Source organism: Argopecten irradians, chromosome 13 (genome assembly GCF_041381155.1).
Source record: "Argopecten irradians isolate NY chromosome 13, Ai_NY, whole genome shotgun sequence".
Taxonomy (NCBI): Eukaryota; Metazoa; Mollusca; class Bivalvia; order Pectinida; family Pectinidae; genus Argopecten; species Argopecten irradians.
In genome coordinates, this window is record NC_091146.1 from 36,262,800 (window position 1) to 36,285,010 (window position 22,211).

The 22,211-nt window shown below is 38.3% G+C and overlaps 1 protein-coding gene across 1 annotated transcript in view; it reads right to left on the reverse strand.

Moving 5' to 3' along the window:
- Positions 1–22,211, reverse strand: part of LOC138305514 (E3 ubiquitin-protein ligase MIB2-like) — a 43,761-nt gene that overhangs the window by 6,069 nt on the left and 15,481 nt on the right. Inside the window, exons 5-14 of the mRNA XM_069245772.1 lie at positions 21,563–21,760; positions 20,449–20,615; positions 19,866–19,970; positions 7,758–7,862; positions 5,194–5,362; positions 4,740–4,906; positions 3,542–3,690; positions 1,274–1,430; positions 744–898; positions 231–357 (exon numbers count right to left, since the gene is read on the reverse strand). Of these exons, the coding sequence (XP_069101873.1) occupies positions 231–357; positions 744–898; positions 1,274–1,430; positions 3,542–3,690; positions 4,740–4,906; positions 5,194–5,362; positions 7,758–7,862; positions 19,866–19,970; positions 20,449–20,615; positions 21,563–21,760 (1,499 nt within the window). The remainder of the gene's footprint in view (positions 1–230; positions 358–743; positions 899–1,273; positions 1,431–3,541; positions 3,691–4,739; positions 4,907–5,193; positions 5,363–7,757; positions 7,863–19,865; positions 19,971–20,448; positions 20,616–21,562; positions 21,761–22,211) is intronic.

A 22,211-nucleotide genomic window follows, 5' to 3' on the forward strand; every position in this document is an offset into this window, starting at 1 on the left:
TATGACACAAATATCAAGAGAGAATTTTTTTCCAGATAAATCGTATCCTAATTATGATAACTCTCTTATGACATGTAATTCTGTTGCTATTTCAGCCAATTGAAAGTATCGTTACATTATTGTATTGTTCTGAAATTATAAGCTAACCAATGGCAATACTGGTTACAAGCATGACTAAGTTATAATTTCGTGAAATTAAACTAAAGTTACGTATGTGCCACACAACCTACTTTGAGGATGAGGAGGTTGGCGATGTCACTGTGATTGTTGATAGCGGCGATGTGTAGAGCAGAGTGACCATCGCTTTTCTGAAGATTCACGGTAGATGGCGCTTTAACTAAAATTTTCTCTGTCGCGCTGAAAATGACATTTTAGTTGAAACCTTAATTTTTTGTCATATCATTTGTTGTTCTATAAATACTGCGAAGGTTTAACTTAAATTATTCGGATATATTATCCTCAATTGGATTTATTACTTATCCAAGCATGACGATTATGTAATACGACGGCAGATGAGGTGCCATACGCGATCTCAAAACATTTCACAACCAACAAAAAATATCCTTATAAACATTTTTAGAAAGACATGGTAGTTACGAATTCAACTTCACAATGTACTTTTGACATTTGATAACATTACTTTCCAAATAAAAAACCTCTACTTCGTCTAGTGTTTAAAACACCGCGACCCCATTTAGTGATATTTCATGAAGGAAGTTTTAAATATTACAGAATATACTCACAACTCATTGCCCTTGAAGACGGCCCATTGCAGAGGGTTGAAGCCTCTTTTGTTAGTGACCTTTGGGTCAAGTTTCGGATGACTGAGCAACAGGTTAACGCCTCTGTCGTTACGTTTCATGATAGCGTCATGTAGTGGGGTGTCACCATCGGAATCCTAAAATTAGTAACGAAAGATAAATATTTAATACTCAACTCCATTGGTTTGTAACATCGCCTACCATTGTGAGTGTAGCTCCGCCCACATTGTTAGTGTAGCCCCGCCCATTAGCGCACGATTGTAATTGTAACCCCACCATTTTTAATGTAGCACTTGAACACCGTTGTAACCCTGCCCACAAGTGTAACCCTGCCCACTAATGTAACCCTGCTCACCAATGTAACACCGCCCACTAGTGTAACCCCGCCCACCATTGTAACCCTGCCCACAAGTGTAGCCCTACCCACTAGTCTAACCCCGCTCACCAATGTAACACCGCCCACTAGTGTAGCCCCATTCACCATTGTAAACCCGCCCTGTTATTTCACCTACCTGGGCGTTGGGGTTGCATCCTTTCTCCAGAACGACCTTTAGAATATTGTTCATCCCCTCATAGGCTGCAGTATGCGCCGTGGAGCGACCGTGTCTGTTTGATGCATTTACATTGGCGCCACGCTGAACGAGGAATGTAGCCACCCCTTCCTTCTTGCTGAACAAACAAAGTCGGATAATGACATACAAAGTTACTGCTCTTGTGAGTAAACCCGATGGTTATCGTTTGGATAAATATTAACGATGTAGCCTACTGTGAAGCGGATTAAATTCGCAGGATCCATATTTGGCGTATTCGTGAATAATGAATTGAAATGGAACATATTCCTAGGGGTTTTATTTCACAGTACACCTTTGTAATCCTAAAAGCAGATAATCGTGGGGTCTATATTAGCATGGGTTTGCTTTTTAGGATACACCTTAGTATTCCTAAAAGCAGATAATCGTGTGGTCCATATTACCAGGGGTTTGCTTTTAAGGATACACCTTAGTTTTCCTAAAAGCAGATAATCGTGGGGTCTATATTAGCAGGGGTCTGCTTTTAGGATACACCTTAGTATTCCTAAAAGCAGATAATCATGTAGACCATATAACCAGGGGTTTTATTTCACAGTACACCTTTGTATTCCTAAAAGCAGGCATGTAATTTCTTCCCAATAAGCGAAGAAGGCTACCATACAGCATTATCTATTAGGAAACATTGATATGAAAGCTTGACGAATTGTTCTGTTCACAGTTAGCTGGCATAGTTCTATGACAAATCATTTTTGAAGAATGATAATTTAAATGTTTTCACATTCAATGTAAAAGATAATCAACTCCATGATATTCATGAAAGGGCCACCTTTCCGAAACAAAAAATAAAAGGTTTTTTTTAAAACAATTACAACATAAACAAAAGGCCAGAGGGCCTGTAGTCTGGGCCTGTATCGCTCACCGGGATTTTTTTTACTAATAATCACAAAAGATCTTACAATCAGAAATAGCTAAATTGACCAGACGATTAGTTTAATTTTGAATCCCAACCATTTCATGGTGCTATCAATATTATATGAATATGAGTGTTAGTCAATGCTAAGTTTCAGACGAGAAGTCGTTTTGTGAAAATAGCCAAAGTGACCCTTTAGGTCATCCCCCTCAGGCCCCGGGGTGTCAGACCGACCATTCGCACAATTTTGAATCCCCATCCTATAAGGATGCTACAATTGCATTATGAGTGCAATCCCTTGCTTAGTATCAGAGAAGAAGTCGTTCATATGAAAAAAGATAATTTTTTTGTAATTCTTTTATTTTTCCCGTTCACATTGTACATAAAACATGTTACGTATATATATACACATTGTTGGATCATTCAATAGTATGAAGATATATTATATAATATACATATTATTCTAATTGCAGTGCAGTGGTGATTTCTGACCAAATTGAAGTAACTTTTGCTGCTTTTGACAAGGAGTATGATTTAATACACTGGGTTTCTATTTTCTTATAGTATAAGCACATATTTTTGACGCCTTCAATAGTAGGTACAGAATACTTTGCTCTACACGAGTAGATGTATTTTTTGGTGAAAAAAGATAATTAGGACCCGCCCCTAAGGCCTCGGTGGGTCAGCCACATCATTTGTACAGTTTTGAATCCCTACCCTATAAGGATGTTACCGTTGCATTATGAGTGCTATCATATGCTTAGCTTTAGAGAAGACGTTTATATAAAAATAGCCAATTTGACTCCTTTTTGTCTCGCCCCTCATTCCTCCGGGGGGTCGGCCCCATCATTTGTACAATTTTGAATCCCCATCCCATATTGATGCTGCTATTGCATTATGAGTGCTATACCAAGCTTAGTTTCAGAGAAGAAGTCGTTTATATGAAAAATAGCCAATTTGACCCCTTTTGGTCCCGTCCCTACGGCCTCCGGGGGATCAGCCCCATCATTTGTACAATTCTGAATCCCCACCCTATAATGATGCTACCATTGCATTATGAGTGCTACCACATGCTTGGTGTCAGAGAAGAAGTCGTTTATATGAAAGTAGCCAATCTGACCCTTCTTGGCCCCGCCCCTCAGGCCCCAGTGGTTCAGTCAAATCATTTGTACAATTTTCAGTCAGTAGCCCATGAAGATGCTATCAGTCAAATTTTGTTAAATTGCGGTCAGCGGTTATGGAGAAGAAGTCGATTGTTGAAGGACTGATTGACATATACATTCATATCCAATCTGATTTTGAACTGTTATTAAATTAATATGTCTGTAACAGACACTTACCCAGCAATGGCTGATAGAAGGGCTGTAGTGTTTTCCGCATTTTGAGCGTTGACTTGTGCCCCGTTGTCCAGAAGAAGCTTGACCACCTGGTCGTGTCCTTCGTGAGCGGCTATCATCAGAGGGGTTAGATTCTTAAAGCTGCAGTTAGCCTGAAATAGTCCATTTAAATGAGGCTTTTCTATTGGTCCATCAGTTCATGGCGTCATTGAATATTAATCTCCTCTGATTGGACAACGCAGTGCCGTGATACTTTTTCGGAGAATATAGTTCATCAATAGAAGTGTAGTTCAGAATGATATGACAACATATTTGTTTGCTCCTTTAGAGTACTTTGTCAGGTTACAACACCAACCATATAAAGATATCCTCCGTAATATATCTTCACATTTGGATTTCATTTCGCTGTTTTGCCTTCTGGCGCGTTGATAGTCAACTGCTGCGCGATATTTAGGACGACCTATATGGCTGTTTATTTAAAGTACGTTTACTTCCTTCACTTTTATGAAACAATTTATAGGCTATAAATGTATGAAAGATAGCGTCCAATCAGAATGATAATATGTGATGATCAGGTCGACCATACTCAAGCATTAATAGAGTCACATAAATCAGGCTAAACAAATCATTCCGATATAAAAACAAGAGGCCCATGGGCCTTAACGATCACCTGATATTTTATGAAAATAAGTTATGTCATTTACTAATCAACTTATGTCTTTTGTTCACGAAATAGGGACATAGATCCAATAGGTCTATATACAAAGTTTCATTAAGATTGGTGCAAATTTACTCACATTATCGTGTTCACAAGGTTCAATAATTATTATTGCAAAGGACAATAACTCCGTAATTAAGTTAGAGTTGAATCAAGCTGATTTTCAAACTCGTCCGAGATCTTTCCAATGTTAGTCTACATACAAAGTTTCATTAAGATTGGTTAATAGTTACTCAAGTTTTCGCGTTCACAAGGTCCAATCATAATTATTAGTGCAAAGGGCAATAACTCCGTAAATTACAGTCGAATCACGCTGATTTTAGAACTCGTCTGAGACCTTTCAAATGTCATACATACAAAGAAATGTGAACGGACGTCGTACGACTGACGACGCACGACGCACGACGGACGAAGCACGACGACGGACAAAAGACTATCGCAATAGGTCACCATGACCTATGTTCAGGTCACCTAATAACTCACCAAATCTTTGTTCTTTTCCAAAATGCTTTGTACAACGGAAACGTCTCCTCGCGCAGCCGCAGTGACGATCTGTTCCGGTCCAGCAGCTCTGGTTGCTAGAGCATCCAACACCATGAGATGCGCAATCAACCGTGTCAGTCCGTCTGACATGTCAGCTGCCGACGTAGCTGGGGTAAAAAAAGTTTATTAGCATTACAATCATCAATACGCCGAGTCCCTATCGGTGAAACTTGAGGTGTTGTAGTGTCTACATGTCCATTCTTCCGTCCGTTGAAGGATTTTGTTGAAGCATGCAATTTAGAATATGACATAATACAAATTGGGATGGTTTCTAAGTTATAACTATAGAAAGGATTAATGGATGGATGTTGTTGTTTTTTAATTTATATCAGCTTATGAGGCAACAGACGGGTATGGCCATTGGGTCAAAGGTCAATTGTTAATTCCATCATACCTGATGATCTGGACGTACTAAAGTCCTCTTTGACCTGAAGCGTCTCGGTCTTGGCCCCGGGGGCTGGGAGAAGACAAGCCGGATTAAATACCCATGTCTGCTGTCCAAACGCAACCGCGACATCTCCGTCCGAGTCAATCTTCACCACTCGGCCCACTTTATTCAGCGCCTAACAGTGGACAAAAGTAGGTCGAGTTTGTTATTTATCATTTTCAATGTCAACATATATTTTCATTTGATACTATCTGAAAACCATTAAGATTACCAAAGTAATTTTCTCACAGCTCTTGAATAACTTTTCTTACCCATTCATGCATAATATTGTTGCGAATGCGCTTCACTGTCCTGAAGTATGAATTGGAATTCACTGATTATTTTTGCGATTGTTGTACTGTAACTATAATAAATAAATATTTACGTTCGCGTGCCAATGACATAAACGTATAGTTATAAATTAACACCACTCATTTATTTACAACGTAGGTATTGGATTTGGTTTAAGTTTTATGGTTTGGAAATTTGATAGTAGTAATGATGAATTAGTAAAAATTATTTGAACGTGTAATGATGATATTGTTGTGGTATATTTGACAACGTAAAACGCGATATCGTATCGCGGCGTTGGTCTAAATTTTTAACATTTTCATTCAAAACGAGAAAAAAATTAAAAACAAAGGACACAATATAATGAAATAGTTTACGGATGAAATGTTCTTTTTCATGTAAATAATCCGCGAACAAAAATCAGGTATACAGTATAATGCACATTGTTAACTTCAACAAGAAGCCCATGGGCCTTAGCGGTCACCTGATATCAGATACAGAATGAAACAAAGACATGCATATAAACACTATATATTTGCCCATCAGGCCCTTGAAGTCAGTCAGTGATTTTATAAATTTGACTTTTTAATCTATGAAGATTATTTGGTTACATCAAATCTGTGAATTCAGAAGTAAGATTTTTGAAATGTTATCAATTTTGATCCTTTTGGCCCCACCCCTCTGGCCCCTGGGGGTCAGCCAGGACCAATTTGGATATGATGTTAAAATGCTATCTCAGGCTAATAATTCTAACCCAGATTGACTAATTTCCTATGAAAACTAAGCAAATAATGTTCATAAATGTGTTTTTCCTATATAAACTATAGTAAACTTGACCCCCTCCCCAGAAGGGAAACATGAGACCCCAGGGTAATATTATTCACAATTTTTTAAAGGACTTTAAGACCTTTCCATCTATGCAGAGTATTTGATTCTGCCAGTTCCAGAATTTCAGAAGAAGATTTTTGAAGTTTTAGCCTATTTGACCCGTTTTTGCCCCGCCCCTAAGGCCCCTGGGGATCAGTCACGGAAAATTTGGTAATAAGATTCAATGGCCATCACATAGGGATAATTCTGACAACAATTGACTATAAATTTCCTATTATAATGACTAAATAATGCTCAAAAATGTGTTTTCCCTACATAAACTACAGTAAACTTAACCCCCTTCCCTGGGGGAAACCTGAGACCCAAGGGTGATGTAATTCACAATTTTCATAAAACACCTTAAGACCTGTCCATCTATGAAGAGTATTTGATTCTACCATTTCCAGTATTTAAGAAGAAGATTTTTAAAGTTTTAGCCTATTTGCCCCTTTTGGCCCCACACCTCTGCCCCGAGGGGGTTGACCAGGACCAACATAGATAAAATGTTATCTCAGGCTAATAATTCTAAACAAGTTTGACTCATTTCCTATGAAAATTGAGCAAAAAATGCTCATAAATGTGTTTTCTCTATATACGCTATAGAATACTTAACCCCCTCCCTAGGGGGAAACGTGAGACCCCAGGGTCATATAATTCACAATTTTCATAAAACACCTTAAGACCTTTCCATCTATGAAGAGTATGTGATTCTATCAGTTCCAGAATTTCAGAAGAAGATTTTTGAAATTATAGCCTATTTGACCCCTTTTGACCCCGCCCTTAAGGCCCCTGGGGATCAGTCATGGAAAATTGGTTAATAGGATTCAATGGCCATCTCATACTGATAATGACAATATTTGACTCATTTCCTATTACAAATGATCAAATAATACTCAAAAATGTGTTTTCCCTATATAAACTATAGTAAACTTAAACCCTTCCCAGGGGGAAACCTGAACCCCAGGGTCATATAATTCACAATTTTTGTAAAGGACCTTAGGACCTTTCTATCTATGAAGAGTATTTAATTCCATCACAAGATTTTTGAAATTTTAGTCAATTTTACCCCTTTTAGCCACTCCCATAGCTCCCTGGGGGGTGGGGACCATATAATTCACAATTTTGATTGGCCTTATGCCTTAGAAGGTTTGTGCAAAATTTCATTGAAATTGCTTCAGCAGTTTTGGAGAAGAAGTCGAAAATGTAAATTGTTTACGGACATACGACGCACGACGGACGACGGACGACGCACGACGGACGACGACGGACAAAAGACGATTAGAATAGGTCACTTGAGACTTCGTCTCAGCTGACCTAAAAAATCTAAAATATGTAGTAATACCGAGGCTTTAGTGATAACAAAGTGATCAAACCTTATCCATTTCATCGTCCCATCCTCCATGGTTCGTTTGCATCAACTCGACTTTCTTCTTGTCTCCAAGGACACGTACAATGTCATTCATCTTAAACGTATCCACCTGACAAATGGTATAGGGTATTATCAAATGTCTTAAACGTATCCACCTGACAAATGGTATAGAGTATTATCAAATGTCTTAAACGTATCCACCTGACAAATGGTATAGAGTATTATCAAATGTCTTAAACGTATCCACCTGACAAATGGTATAGAGTATTATCAAATGTCTTAAACGTATCCACCTGACAAATGGTATAGAGTATTATCAAATGTCTTAAACGTATCCACCTGACAAATGGTATAGAGTATTATCAAATGTCTTAAACGTATCCACCTGACAAATGGTATAGGGTATTATCAAATGTCTTAAACGTATCCACCTGACAAATGGTATAGGGTATTATCAAATGTCTTTAACGTATCCACCTGACAAATGGTATAGAGTATTATCAAATGTCTTAAACGTATCCACCTGACAAATGGTATAGAGTATTATCAAATGTCTTAAACGTATCCACCTGACAAATGGTATAGGGTATTATCAAATGTCTTAAACGTATCCACCTGACAAATGGTATAGGGTATTATCAAATGTCTTAAACGTATCCACCTGAAAATGGTATAGAGTATTATCAAATGTCTTAAACGTATCCACCTGACAAATGGTATAGAGTATTATCAAATGTCTTAAACGTATCCACCTGACAAATGGTATAGAGTATTATCAAATGTCTTAAACGTATCCACCCTGACAAATGGTATAGAGTATTATCAAATGTCTTAAACGTATCCACCTGACAAATGGTATAGAGTATTATCAAATGTCTTAAACGTATCCACCTGACAAATGGTATAGAGTATTATCAAATGTCTTAAACGTATCCACCTGACAAATGGTATAGAGTATTATCAAATGTCTTAAACGTATCCACCTGACAAATGGTATAGAGTATTATCAAATGTCTTAAACGTATCCACCTGACAAATGGTATAGAGTATTATCAAATGTCTTAAACGTATCCACCTGACAAATGGTATAGAGTATTATCAAATGTCTTAAACGTATCCACCTGACAAATGGTATAGAGTATTATCAAATGTCTTAAACGTATCCACCTGACAAATGGTATAGAGTATTATCAAATGTCTTAAACGTATCCACCTGACAAATGGTATAGAGTATTATCAAATGTCTTAAACGTATCCACCTGACAAATGGTATAGAGTATTATCAAATGTCTTAAACGTATCCACCTGACAAATGGTATAGAGTATTATCAAATGTCTTAAACGTATCCACCTGACAAATGGTATAGGGTATTATCAAATGTCTTAAACGTATCCACCTGACAAATGGTATAGAGTATTATCAAATGTCTTAAACGTATCCACCTGACAAATGGTATAGAGGTATTATCAAATGTCTTAAACGTATCCACCTGACAAATGGTATAGGGTATTATCAAATGTCTTAAACGTATCCACCTGACAAATGGTATAGGGTATTATCAAAGTCTTAAACGTATCCACCTGACAAATGGTATAGAGTATTATCAAATGTCTTAAACGTATCCACCTGACAAATGGTATAGGGTATTATCAAATGTCTTAAACGTATCCACCTGACAAATGGTATAGAGTATTATCAAATGTCTTAAACGTATCCACCTGACAAATGGTATAGAGTATTATCAAATGTCTTAAACGTATCCACCTGACAAATGGTATAGAGTATTATCAAATGTCTTAAACGTATCCACCTGGACAAATGGTATAGAGTATTATCAAATGTCTTAAACGTATCCACCTGACAAATGGTATAGAGTATTATCAAATGTCTTAAACGTATCCACCTGACAAATGGTATAGAGTATTATCAAATGTCTTAAACGTATCCACCTGACAAATGGTATAGGGTATTATCAAATGTCTTAAACGTATCCACCTGACAAATGGTATAGAGTATTATCAAATGTCTTAAACGTATCCACCTGACAAATGGTATAGAGTATTATCAAATGTCTTAAACGTATCCACCTGACAAATGGTATAGAGTATTATCAAATGTCTTAAAGTATCCACCTGACAAATGGTATAGAGTATTATCAAATGTCTTAAACGTATCCACCTGACAAATGGTATAGAGTATTATCAAATGTCTTAAACGTATCCACCTGACAAATGGTATAGGGTATTATCAAATGTCTTAAACGTATCCACCTGACAAATGGTATAGAGTATTATCAAATGTCTTAAACGTATCCACCTGACAAATGGTATAGAGTATTATCAAATGTCTTAAACGTATCCACCTGACAAATGGTATAGGGTATTATCAAATGTCTTAAACGTATCCACCTGACAAATGGTATAGGGTATTATCAAATGTCTTAAACGTATCCACCTGACAAATGGTATAGAGTATTATCAAATGTCTTAAACGTATCCACCTGACAAATGGTATAGAGTATTATCAAATGTCTTAAACGTATCCACCTGACAAATGGTATAGAGTATTATCAAATGTCTTAAACGTATCCACCTGACAAATGGTATAGAGTATTATCAAATGTCTTAAACGTATCCACCTGACAAATGGTATAGAGTATTATCAAATGTCTTAAACGTATCCACCTGACAAATGGTATAGGGTATTATCAAATGTCTTAAACGTATCCACCTGACAAATGGTATAGGGTATTATCAAATGTCTTAAACGTATCCACCTGACAAATGGTATAGAGTATTATCAAATGTCTTAAACGTATCCACCTGACAAATGGTATAGGGTATTATCAAATGTCTTAAACGTATCCACCTGACAAATGGTATAGGGTATTATCAAATGTCTTAAACGTATCCACCTGACAAATGGTATAGGGTATTATCAAATGTCTTAAAACGTATCCACCTGACAAATGGTATAGAGTATTATCAAATGTCTTAAACGTATCCACCTGACAAATGGTATAGAGTATTATCAAATGTCTTAAACGTATCCACCTGACAAATGGTATAGAGTATTATCAAATGTCTTAAACGTATCCACCTTACAAATGGTATAGAGTATTATCAAATGTCTTAAACGTATCCACCTGACAAATGGTATAGAGTATTATCAAATGTCTTAAACGTATCCACCTGACAAATGGTATAGAGTATTATCAAATGTCTTAAACGTATCCACCTGACAAATGGTATAGGTATTATCAAATGTCTTAAACGTATCCACCTGACAAATGGTATAGAGTATTATCAAATGTCTTAAACGTATCCACCTGACAAATGGTATAGAGTATTATCAAATCAAATGTCTTAAACGTATCCACCTGACAAATGGTATAGAGTATTATCAAATGTCTTAAACGTATCCACCTGACAAATGGTATAGAGTATTATCAAATGTCTTAAACGTATCCACCTGACAAATGGTATAGGGTATTATCAAATGTCTTAAACGTATCCACCTGACAAATGGTATAGGGTATTATCAAATGTCTTAAACGTATCCACCTGACAAATGGTATAGGGTATTATCAAATGTCTTAAACGTATCCACCTGACAAATGGTATAGGGTATTATCAAATGTCTTAAACGTATCCACCTGACAAATGGTATAGGGTATTATCAAATGTCTTAAACGTATCCACCTGACAAATGGTATAGGGTATTATCAAATGTCTTAAACGTATCCACCTGACAAATGGTATAGGGTATTATCAAATGTCTTAAACGTATCCACCTTACAAATAGCATATAGTACGTATTACCAATTATCTGAGATGTATCCTCCTTACAGATGGTATAGAGTACGTATTACCAATTATCTGAGACGTATCCACCTTACAAATAGCATAGAGTACGCATTACCAATTATCTGAGACGTATCCACCTTACAGATGGTATAGAGTACGTATTACCAATTATCTGAGACGTATCCACCTGACAAATGGCATAGAGTACGCATTACCAATTATCTGAGACGTATCCACCTGACAAATGGTATAAAGTACGTATTACCAATTATCTGAGACGTATCCACCTGACAAATGGTATAAAGTACGTATTACCAATTATCCGAGACGTATCCACCTTACAAATAGTATAGAGTACGTATTACCAATTATTTAAGACGTATCCACCTGACAAATAGCATAGAGTAGAGTACATATTACCAATTATCTGAGACGTATCCACCTGACAAATAGCATAGAGTACGTATTACCAATTATCTGAGACGTATCCACCTTACAAATAGTATAGAGTACGTATTACCAATTTATCTGAGACGTATCCACCTTACAAATAGTATAGAGTACGTATTACCAATTGTCTGAGACGTATTCACTTAACAAATAGCATAGAGTACGTATTACCAAATATCTGAGACGTATTCACCTGACAAATATTATATAGTACGTATTACCAATTATCTGAGACGTATCCACCATACAAATAGCATAGAGTACGTATTACCAATTATCTGAGACGTATCCACCTTACAAATAGTATAGAGTACGTATTACCAATTATCTGAGACGTATCCACCTTACAAATAGCATATAGTACGTATTACCAATTATCTGAGACGTATCCACCATACAAATAGCATAGAGTACGTATTACCAATTATCTGAGACGTATCCACCTTACAAATATTATAGAGTACGTATTACCAATTATCTGAGACGTATCCACCTTACAAATAGTATAGAGTACGTATTACCAATTATCTGAGACGTATCCACCTGACAAATAGCATAGAGTACGTATTACCAATTATCTGAGACGTATCCACCTTACAAATAGCATAGAGTACGTATTACCAATTATCTGAGACGTATCCACCTTACAAATAGTATAGAGTACGTATTACCAATTGTCTGAGACGTATTCACTTAACAAATAGCATAGAGTACGTATTACCAAATATCTGAGACGTATTCACCTGACAAATAGCATAGAGTACGTATTACCAATTATCTGAGACGTATTCACCTGACAAATAGCATATAGTACGTATTACCAATTATCTGAGACGTATCCACCTTACAAATAGCATAGAGTACGTATTACCAATTATCTGAGACGTATCCACCTTACAAATATTATAGAGTACGTATTACCAATTATCTGAGACGTATCCACCTGACAAATAGCATAGAGTACGTATTACCAATTATCTGAGACGTATCCGCCTTAAAAATAGCATATAGTACGTATTACCAATTATCTGAGAATTATCTGAGACGTATTCACCTGACAAATAGCATAGAGTACGTATTACCAATTATCTGAGACGTATTCACCTGCCAAATAGCATAGAGTACGTATTACCAAATATCTGAGACCTATCCGCCTTAAAAATAGCATATAGTACGTATTACCAATTATCTGAGAATTATCCACCATACAAATAGCATAGAGTACGTATTACCAAATATCTGAAACGTATCCACCTTACAAATAGCATAAAGTACGTATTACCAATTATCTGAAACGTATCCACCTTACAAATAGCATAGAGTATGTATTACCAATTTATCTGAGACGTATCCACCTTACAAATGGTATAGTACGTATTACCAAATGTCTGAAGGTAGCAACACCTTCTACACTAGCATACCGGTCGTGTACGTGTTGGGTTATCTGTATGTGTACCTGTCTGTTAAATATCTATGTTATTGTATATAGAAGATCTTACATGAGTGGATATGTGATATGAAATTTATCAAACGAGTTCAATAATTTGATATGCCACGAGCATTTAGGCGAGTGGCATATCAAATATTTAACGAGTTTGATAAATTTCATATCACATAGTCACGAGTGTAAGATTATATTTATCACATAACTTTTAATAATAGAAATATAAGTAAAACATTAAATTTCGTCTCTATGTAAGACAGTAGAAATCCGGCTCGGATATGACGTTTCCGTCTACCGAAACAATCATGAGACGTCATATATAGATTATAACGTCAAAACTACATGTGACGTCATAATAGTGTTATTACACATGTGTCTTACAATATTTATGTCATGGCCGTATAACATGGCTGGACGGGCTAGGTTTGTGATAAATTAAGTTTGTTGCACTTTGTACTGTAAATAATCATGCACCTTTTCTAATAAACCGTAAGATTCAAAGAAATAAAGAATTGAATTGAATAGAATGACTGAGTATACACTCGGTACTTGATGACCAGTAGCGACTGCGAACCTTTCGGTATTTGGCACCTTCCAAAGGATGTTAGTAATACACTCATAGGACCATCACGCTATAATTAGGTGTGGAATATTGACAGTTCATGGCCTCATGACCATCGTGTTTTTGAAAAAAAGATTGTCCCAGTACGTTCATGAAATGATCCAAACAAGAGATTCACCTTTCATATAAAAGATATATACATCTCATATATACTAATCATATTGACTTAATTCTGATCATTTTGACATTTGATTCAAAGAAAAAAATTGGAATAAAAATCATATATCATGCATAATATCAAACTAGCATGTCGGCTTTCTAGAACAATACCCACCTTTGAGAGAACCACTTTGTATTTTACATTTCACCTGAGAGAGCCCCGTCATAAAACGGCCATGTTTGTCCTATCAACATTTTGATTACTACCTTTATAATGTAAATGTCATGTTTCACATTCCAAATCTCACCTTTGAGAGAGTCCCTTTATGAATTACAAATCTCACCTTTGAGAGAGTCCCTTTATGAATTACAAATCTCACCTTTGAGAGAGTCCCTTTATGAATTACAAATCTCACCTTTGAGAGAGCCCCTTTATGAATTACAAATCTCAACTTTGAGAGAGCCCCTTTATGAATTACAACTCTCACCTTTGAGAGAGCCCCTTTATGAATTACAACTCTCCCCTTTATGAATTACAACTCTCACCTTTATGAATTACAACTCTCACCTTTGAGAGAGTCCCTTTATGAATTACAAATCTCACCTTTGAGAGAGCCCCTTTATGAATTACAACTCTCACCTTTATGAATTACAACTCTCACCTTCGAGAGAGCCCCTTTATGAATTACAACTCTCACCTTTGAGAGAGTCCCTTTATGAATTACAAATCTCACCTTTGAGAGAGCCCCTTTATGAATTACAACTCTCACCTTTATGAATTACAACCCTCACCTTTATGAATTACAACTCTCACCTTTGAGAGAGCCCCTTTATGAATTACAACTCTCACCTTTGAGAGAGCCCCTTTATGAATTACAACTCTCACCTTTGAGAGAGCCCCTTTATGAATTACAACTCTCACCTTTGAGAGAGCCCCTTTTATGAATTACAACTCTCACCTTTGAGAGAGCCCCTTTATGAATTACAACTCTCACCTTTGAGAGAGCCCCTTTATGAATTACAAGTCTCACCCATGAGAGAGCCCCTTTATGAATTACAACTCTCACCTTTGAGAGAGCCCCTTTATGAATTACAACTCTCACCTTTGAGAGAGAGCCCCTTTATGAATTACAACTCTCACCTTTGAGAGAGCCCCTTTATGAATTACAACTCTCACCTTTGAGAGAGCCCCTTTATGAATTACAACTCTCACCTTTGAGAGAGCCCCTTTATGAATTACAACTCTCACCCTTGAGAGAGCCCCTTTATGAATTACAACTCTCACCTTTGAGAGAGCCCCTTTATGAATTACAACTCTCACCTTTGAGAGAGCCCCTTTATGAATTACAACTCTCACCCTTGAGAGAGCCCCTTTATGAATTACAACTCTCACCCTTGAGAGAGCCCCTTTATGAATTACAACTCTCACCTTTGAGAGAGCCCCTTTATGAATTACAACTCTCACCCTTGAGAGAGCCCCTTTATGAATTACAACTCTCACCCTTGAGAGAGCCCCTTTATGAATTACAACTCTCACCTTTGAGAGAGCCCCTTTATGAATTACAACTCTCACCTTTGAGAGAGCCCCTTTATGAATTACAACTCTCACCTTTGAGAGAGCCCCTTTATGAATTACAACTCTCACCTTGAGAGAGCCCCTTTATGAATTACAACTCTCACCTTTGAGAGAGCCCCTTTATGATTACAACTCTCACCTTTGAGAGAGCCCCTTTATGAATTACAACTCTCACCTTTGAGAGAGCCCCTTTATATGAATTACAACTCTCACCTTTGAGAGAGCCCCTTTATGAATTACAACTCTCACCTTTGAGAGAGCCCCTTTATGAATTACAACTCTCACCTTTGAGAGAGCCCCTTTATGAATTACAACTCTCACCTTTGAGAGAGCCCCTTTATGAATTACAACTCTCACCTTTGAGAGAGCCCCTTTATGAATTACAACTCTCACCTTTGAGAGAGCCCCTTTATGAATTACAACTCTCACCTTTGAGAGAGCCCCTTTATGAATTACAAACTCTCACCTTTGAGAGAGCCCCTTTATGAATTACAACTCTCACCCTTGAGAGAGCCCCTTTATGAATACAACTCTCACCTTGAGAGAGCCCTTTATGAATACAACTCTCACCTTTGAGAGAGCCCCTTTATGAATTACAACTCTCACCTTTGAGAGAGCCCCTTTATGAATTACAACTCTCACCTTGAGAGAGCCCCTTTATGAATTACAACTCTCACCTTTGAGAGAGCCCCTTTATGAATTACAACTCTCACCTTTGAGAGAGCCCCTTTATGAATTACAACTCTCACCTTTGAGAGAGCCCCTTTATGAATTACAACTCTCACCTTTGAGAGAGCCCCTTTATGAATTACAACTCTCACCTTTGAGAGAGCCCCTTTATGAATTACAACTCTCACCTTTGAGAGAGCCCCTTTATGAATTACAACTCTCACCTTTGAGAGAGCCCCTTTATGAATTACAACTCTCACCTTTGAGAGAGCCCCTTTATGAATTACAACTCTCACCTTTGAGAGAGCCCCTTTATGAATTACAACTCTCACCTTTGAGAGAGCCCCTTTATGAATTACAACTCTCACCTTTGAGAGAGCCCCTTTATGAATTACAACTCTCACCCTTGAGAGAGCCCCTTTATGAATTACAACTCTCACCCTTGAGAGAGCCCCTTTATGAATTACAACTCTCACCTTGAGAGAGCCCCTTTATGAATTACAACTCTCACCCTTGAGAGAGCCCCTTTATGAATTACAACTCTCACCCTTGAGAGAGCCCCTTTATGAATTACAACTCTCACCCTTGAGAGAGCCCCTTTATGAATTACAACTCTCACCCTTGAGAGAGCCCCTTTATGAATTACAACTCTCACCCTTGAGAGAGCCCCTTTATGAATTACAACTCTCACCCTTGAGAGAGCCCCTTTATGAATTACAACTCTCACCCTTGAGAGAGCCCCTTTATGAATTACAACTTGAGAAGCCCTTATGAATTACAACTCTCACCTTTGAGAGAGCCCCTTTATGAATTACAACTCTCACCTTTGAGAGAGCCCCTTTATGAATTACAACTCTCACCTTTGAGAGAGCCCCTTTATGAATTACAACTCTCACCTTTGAGAGAGCCCCTTTATGAATTACAACTCTCACCTTTGAGAGAGCCCCTTTATGAATTACAACTCTCACCTTTGAGAGAGCCCCTTTATGAATTACAACTCTCACTTGAGAGAGCCCCTTTATGAATTACAACTCTCACCTTTGAGAGAGCCCCTTTATGAATTACAACTCTCACCTTTGAGAGAGCCCCTTTATGAATTACAATCTCACCTTTGAGAGAGCCCCTTTATGAATTACAACTCTCACCTTTGAGAGAGCCCCTTTATGAATTACAACTCTCACCTTTGAGAGAGCCCCTTTATGAATTACAACTCTCACCTTTGAGAGAGCCCCTTTATGAATTACAACTCTCACCTTTGAGAGAGCCCCTTTATGAATTACAACTCTCACCCTTGAGAGAGCCCCTTTATGAATTACAACTCTCACCTTTGAGAGAGCCCCTTTATGAATTACAACTCTCACCTTTGAGAGAGCCCCTTTATGAATTACAACTCTCACCTTTGAGAGAGCCCCTTTATGAATTACAACTCTCACCCTTGAGAGAGCCCCTTTATGAATTACAACTCTCACCTTTGAGAGAGCCCCTTTATGAATTACAACTCTCACCTTTGAGAGAGCCCCTTTATGAATTACAACTCTCACCTTTGAGAGAGCCCCTTTATGAATTACAACTCTCACCTTTGAGAGAGCCCCTTTATGAATTACAACTCTCACCTTTGAGAGAGCCCCTTTATGAATTACAACTCTCACCTTTGAGAGAGCCCCTTTATGAATTACAACTCTCACCTTTGAGAGAGCCCCTTTATGAATTACAACTCTCACCTTTGAGAGAGCCCCTTTATGAATTACAACTCTCACCTTTGAGAGAGCCCCTTTATGAATTACAACTCTCACCTTTGAGAGAGCCCCTTTATGAATTACAACTCTCACCTTTGAGAGAGCCCCTTTATGAATTACAACTCTCACCTTTGAGAGAGCCCCTTTATGAATTACAACTCTCACCCTTGAGAGAGCCCCTTTATGAATTACAACTCTCACCTTTGAGAGAGCCCCTTTATGAATTACAACTCTCACCCTTGAGAGAGCCCCTTTATGAATTACAACTCTCACCTTTGAGAGAGCCCCTTTATGAATTACAACTCTCACCCTTGAGAGAGCCCCCTTTATGAATTACAACTCTCACCTTTGAGAGAGCCCCTTTATGAATTACAACTCTCACCCTTGAGAGAGCCCCTTTATGAATTACAACTCTCACCTTTGAGAGAGCCCCTTTATGAATTACAACTCTCACCTTTGAGAGAGCCCCTTTATGAATTACAACTCTCACCTTTGAGAGAGCCCCTTTATGAATTACAACTCTCACCTTTGAGAGAGCCCCTTTATGAATTACAACTCTCACCCTTGAGAGAGCCCCTTTATGAATTACAACTCTCACCTTTGAGAGAGCCCCTTTATGAATTACAACTCTCACCTTTGAGAGAGCCCCTTTATGAATTACAACTCTCACCTTTGAGAGAGCCCCTTTATGAATTACAACTCTCACCTTTGAGAGAGCCCCTTTATGAATTACAACTCTCACCTTTGAGAGAGCCCCTTTATGAATTACAACTCTCACCTTTGAGAGAGCCCCTTTATGAATTACAACTCTCACCTTTGAGAGAGCCCCTTTATGAATTACAACTCTCACCTTTGAGAGAGCCCCTTTATGAATTACAACTCTCACCTTTGAGAGAGCCCCTTTATGAATTACAACTCTCACCTTTGAGAGAGCCCCTTTATGAATTACAACTCTCACCTTTGAGAGAGCCCCTTTATGAATTACAACTCTCACCCTTGAGAGAGCCCCTTTATGAATTACAACTCTCACCTTTGAGAGAGCCCCTTTATGAATTACAACTCTCACCCTTGAGAGAGCCCCTTTATGAATTACAACTCTCACCTTTGAGAGAGCCCCTTTATGAATTACAACTCTCACCTTTGAGAGAGCCCCTTTATGAATTACAACTCTCACCTTTGAGAGAGCCCCTTTATGAATTACAACTCTCACCCTTGAGAGAGCCCCTTTATGAATTACAACTCTCACCTTTGAGAGAGCCCTTTTATGAATTACAACTCTCACCTTTGAGAGAGCCCCTTTATGAATTACAACTCTCACCTTTGAGAGAGCCCCTTTATGAATTACAACTCTCACCTTTGAGAGAGCCCCTTTATGAATTACAAATCTCACCTTTGAGAGAGCCCCTTTAGAGTGCTGCCATGTTGTCCTATTCCCACCATTGATAACGCCTCTTTAAAACATTTGCATGTAGCCCCATTATCACCTTTGAGAAAGCCCCTTTATAGCAGTGTCATATTGGCCCCTTTTCATATTTGCAAAAGCCTCTTTATAGTATTGCCATATTAACTCGTTCTCACCGGTGAGAAAGCCCCTTAATAAAACTGTAATATTGTTCGTATTACGTTTCAATTCTTACTTTTAAGATATACCTTTTATAATTCTCAATTTTTACATTTGAGCGAGCCCCTTTATATATTTCAATTCTCACCTTTGAGAGAGCCCCTTTGTAGAACTGCCATGTTGTTCCGTTATGCTCCACTTCAATTGTCGAATCATCAATTATTCTCTTCACTTTCATGGTTTCCCCGATACACTGTAATGACCAAAACCAAATATCACTGAACCATCCTCGATACTCCGGGGGTTACTATCACTGTTGTTATTTATATTCATTGATCATGTCATAGCTACATTAAAGGCTCTTTGTGCAATAACAGATGAGCCCCTTGATGTATATAAAAAGTATCGAATGCTCTGTCACTTCATATATATATACAACCTAGCTGGATTTGACCCGGATATGACCTAGATTTGACCCTGATTTGACCTACATTGTAAAATACGACCAACCTGGATTTCACCTTGATATGACCTACATTTGACCCTGATCTTACCTGGATTACCTTACCCCATATGGTTTATGCAGATAGCGCTTTCTGTTTTTGAGGGAATGACCCTATTTTACCTTGTATAGTTTCACGCGGGTGTCCGTGCAAACTTCCAGATGATCTACCTATGAAATATGGTTTATTATTGTATCGCTATTCAGTAACGGTAAAAACATAATTTACCTCACTCATGCGCATGCTCCATCCTCCGTGACCTCTCTGTACTTCCTTAAGGGCATCCGGTGGCAGGTGGACACACACTTTGTCGCCCACGCTGAACTTTGACGATGACGCACGAGTGGGTGGCTTGATTGGGACTTTAGATTTCACACTGACGTCCACTTTAGCCCCTAGAGAAAAAAGTACACCAAATGCAGACTATATACATGTAATTTGAAATAATTTTGAATATGTTTTGTTACATACAGGAATTTCGTTTTGTTCTTGGTGTAAAAGGCCAAAGGTGATAAACGAAGAAAAAAGGATGTGATATATCAGAGAGAGAAAAAAGTTCCCTGTACTAATCGGCTACTGGAAGATGTTCCCTGTACATACGGCTAAAAAGAGGTGTTCCCTCTACTTACCGGCTATAGGGAGATTTTCCCTGTACGGGCTATAGGGAGGTGTTCCCTGTATCTACCGTCTATAGGGAGGTGTTCCCTTTCTTACCGGCTATAGGGACGTGTTCCCTTTCTTACCGGCTATAGGGACGTGTTCCCTGTACTTACTGGTTATAGGGACGTGTTCCCTTACTTACCGGCTATAGGGAGGTGTTCCCTGTACTTACCGGCTATAGGGACGTGTTCCCTGTACTTACCGGCTATAGGTACGTGTTCCCTGTACTTTCCAGCTATAGGGAGGTGTTCACTGTACTTACCAGCTATAGGAAAATGTTCCCTGTACTTATCAGCTATAGGGAGGTGTTCCCTGTACTAACTGGCTATAGGGAGGTGTTCCCTGTACTTACCGGCTATAGGGAGGTGTTCCCTGTACTTACCGGCTATAGGGAGGTGTTCCCTGTACTTACCGGCTATAGGGAGGTGTTCCCTGTACTTACCGGCTATAGGGAGGTGTTCCCTGTACTTACCGGCTATAGGGAGGTGTTCCCTGTACTTACCGGCTATAGGGAGGTGTTCCCTGTACTTACCGGCTATAGGGAGGTGTTACCTGTACTTACCGGCTATAGGGAGGTGTTTCCTGTACTTACCGGCTATAGGGAGGTGTTACCTGTACTTACCGGCTATAGGGAGGTGTTTCCTGTACTTACCGGCTATAGGGAGGTGTTCCCTGTACTTACCGGCTATAGGGAGGTGTTCCCTGTAGTAGTAGAAACCCGCGGCCTCCTCCACACATTTCACGTCCACTTTGCCCTGACTCCCTACTCGGTACACATTGGCCTCACCGTGCGGCCACTTGACCTTGACCGCATTTCTGGTGCCCAGAGCAGCTCCGTAAGGTCGAATGTCAAGGACTGTTCCTTTGGACGCAGATCCCCCTTTACAAAGACAATGTTTTTGTTTACAATGTAGGTAAAACTTTATCGTTTTCTATGACAGTATTGCTGATATCAATGTATTTAACAATACAACAATTTCTGTTAACAAAGGTTGTTAAAGGTTTCCTCTAGGTCCTAATCACCCAACAGCATGGATCGTTATGAACGCTGTATTTTTGATAGATGTGGAAATCCGGATAAACTGGAAAAAAAATCATCGACCCACAGCCAATATCTTGCACAATGTTTGTTATTTGTATTGATTCCCTTGTGTTACAAATTGTTATCACTTTGCCGTCATGACGTGTTACAAATTGTCCTATGGTAAAAGTTTCCCAGAATGCCGAATACTTTTATTGGTATGAACAGATTCGCTTAATGAATTTGTAAATGACGTCATTCTATTGTCTGGTGTTGGTTGGGAGGTGCGGTCACCTGAACTATTGATATT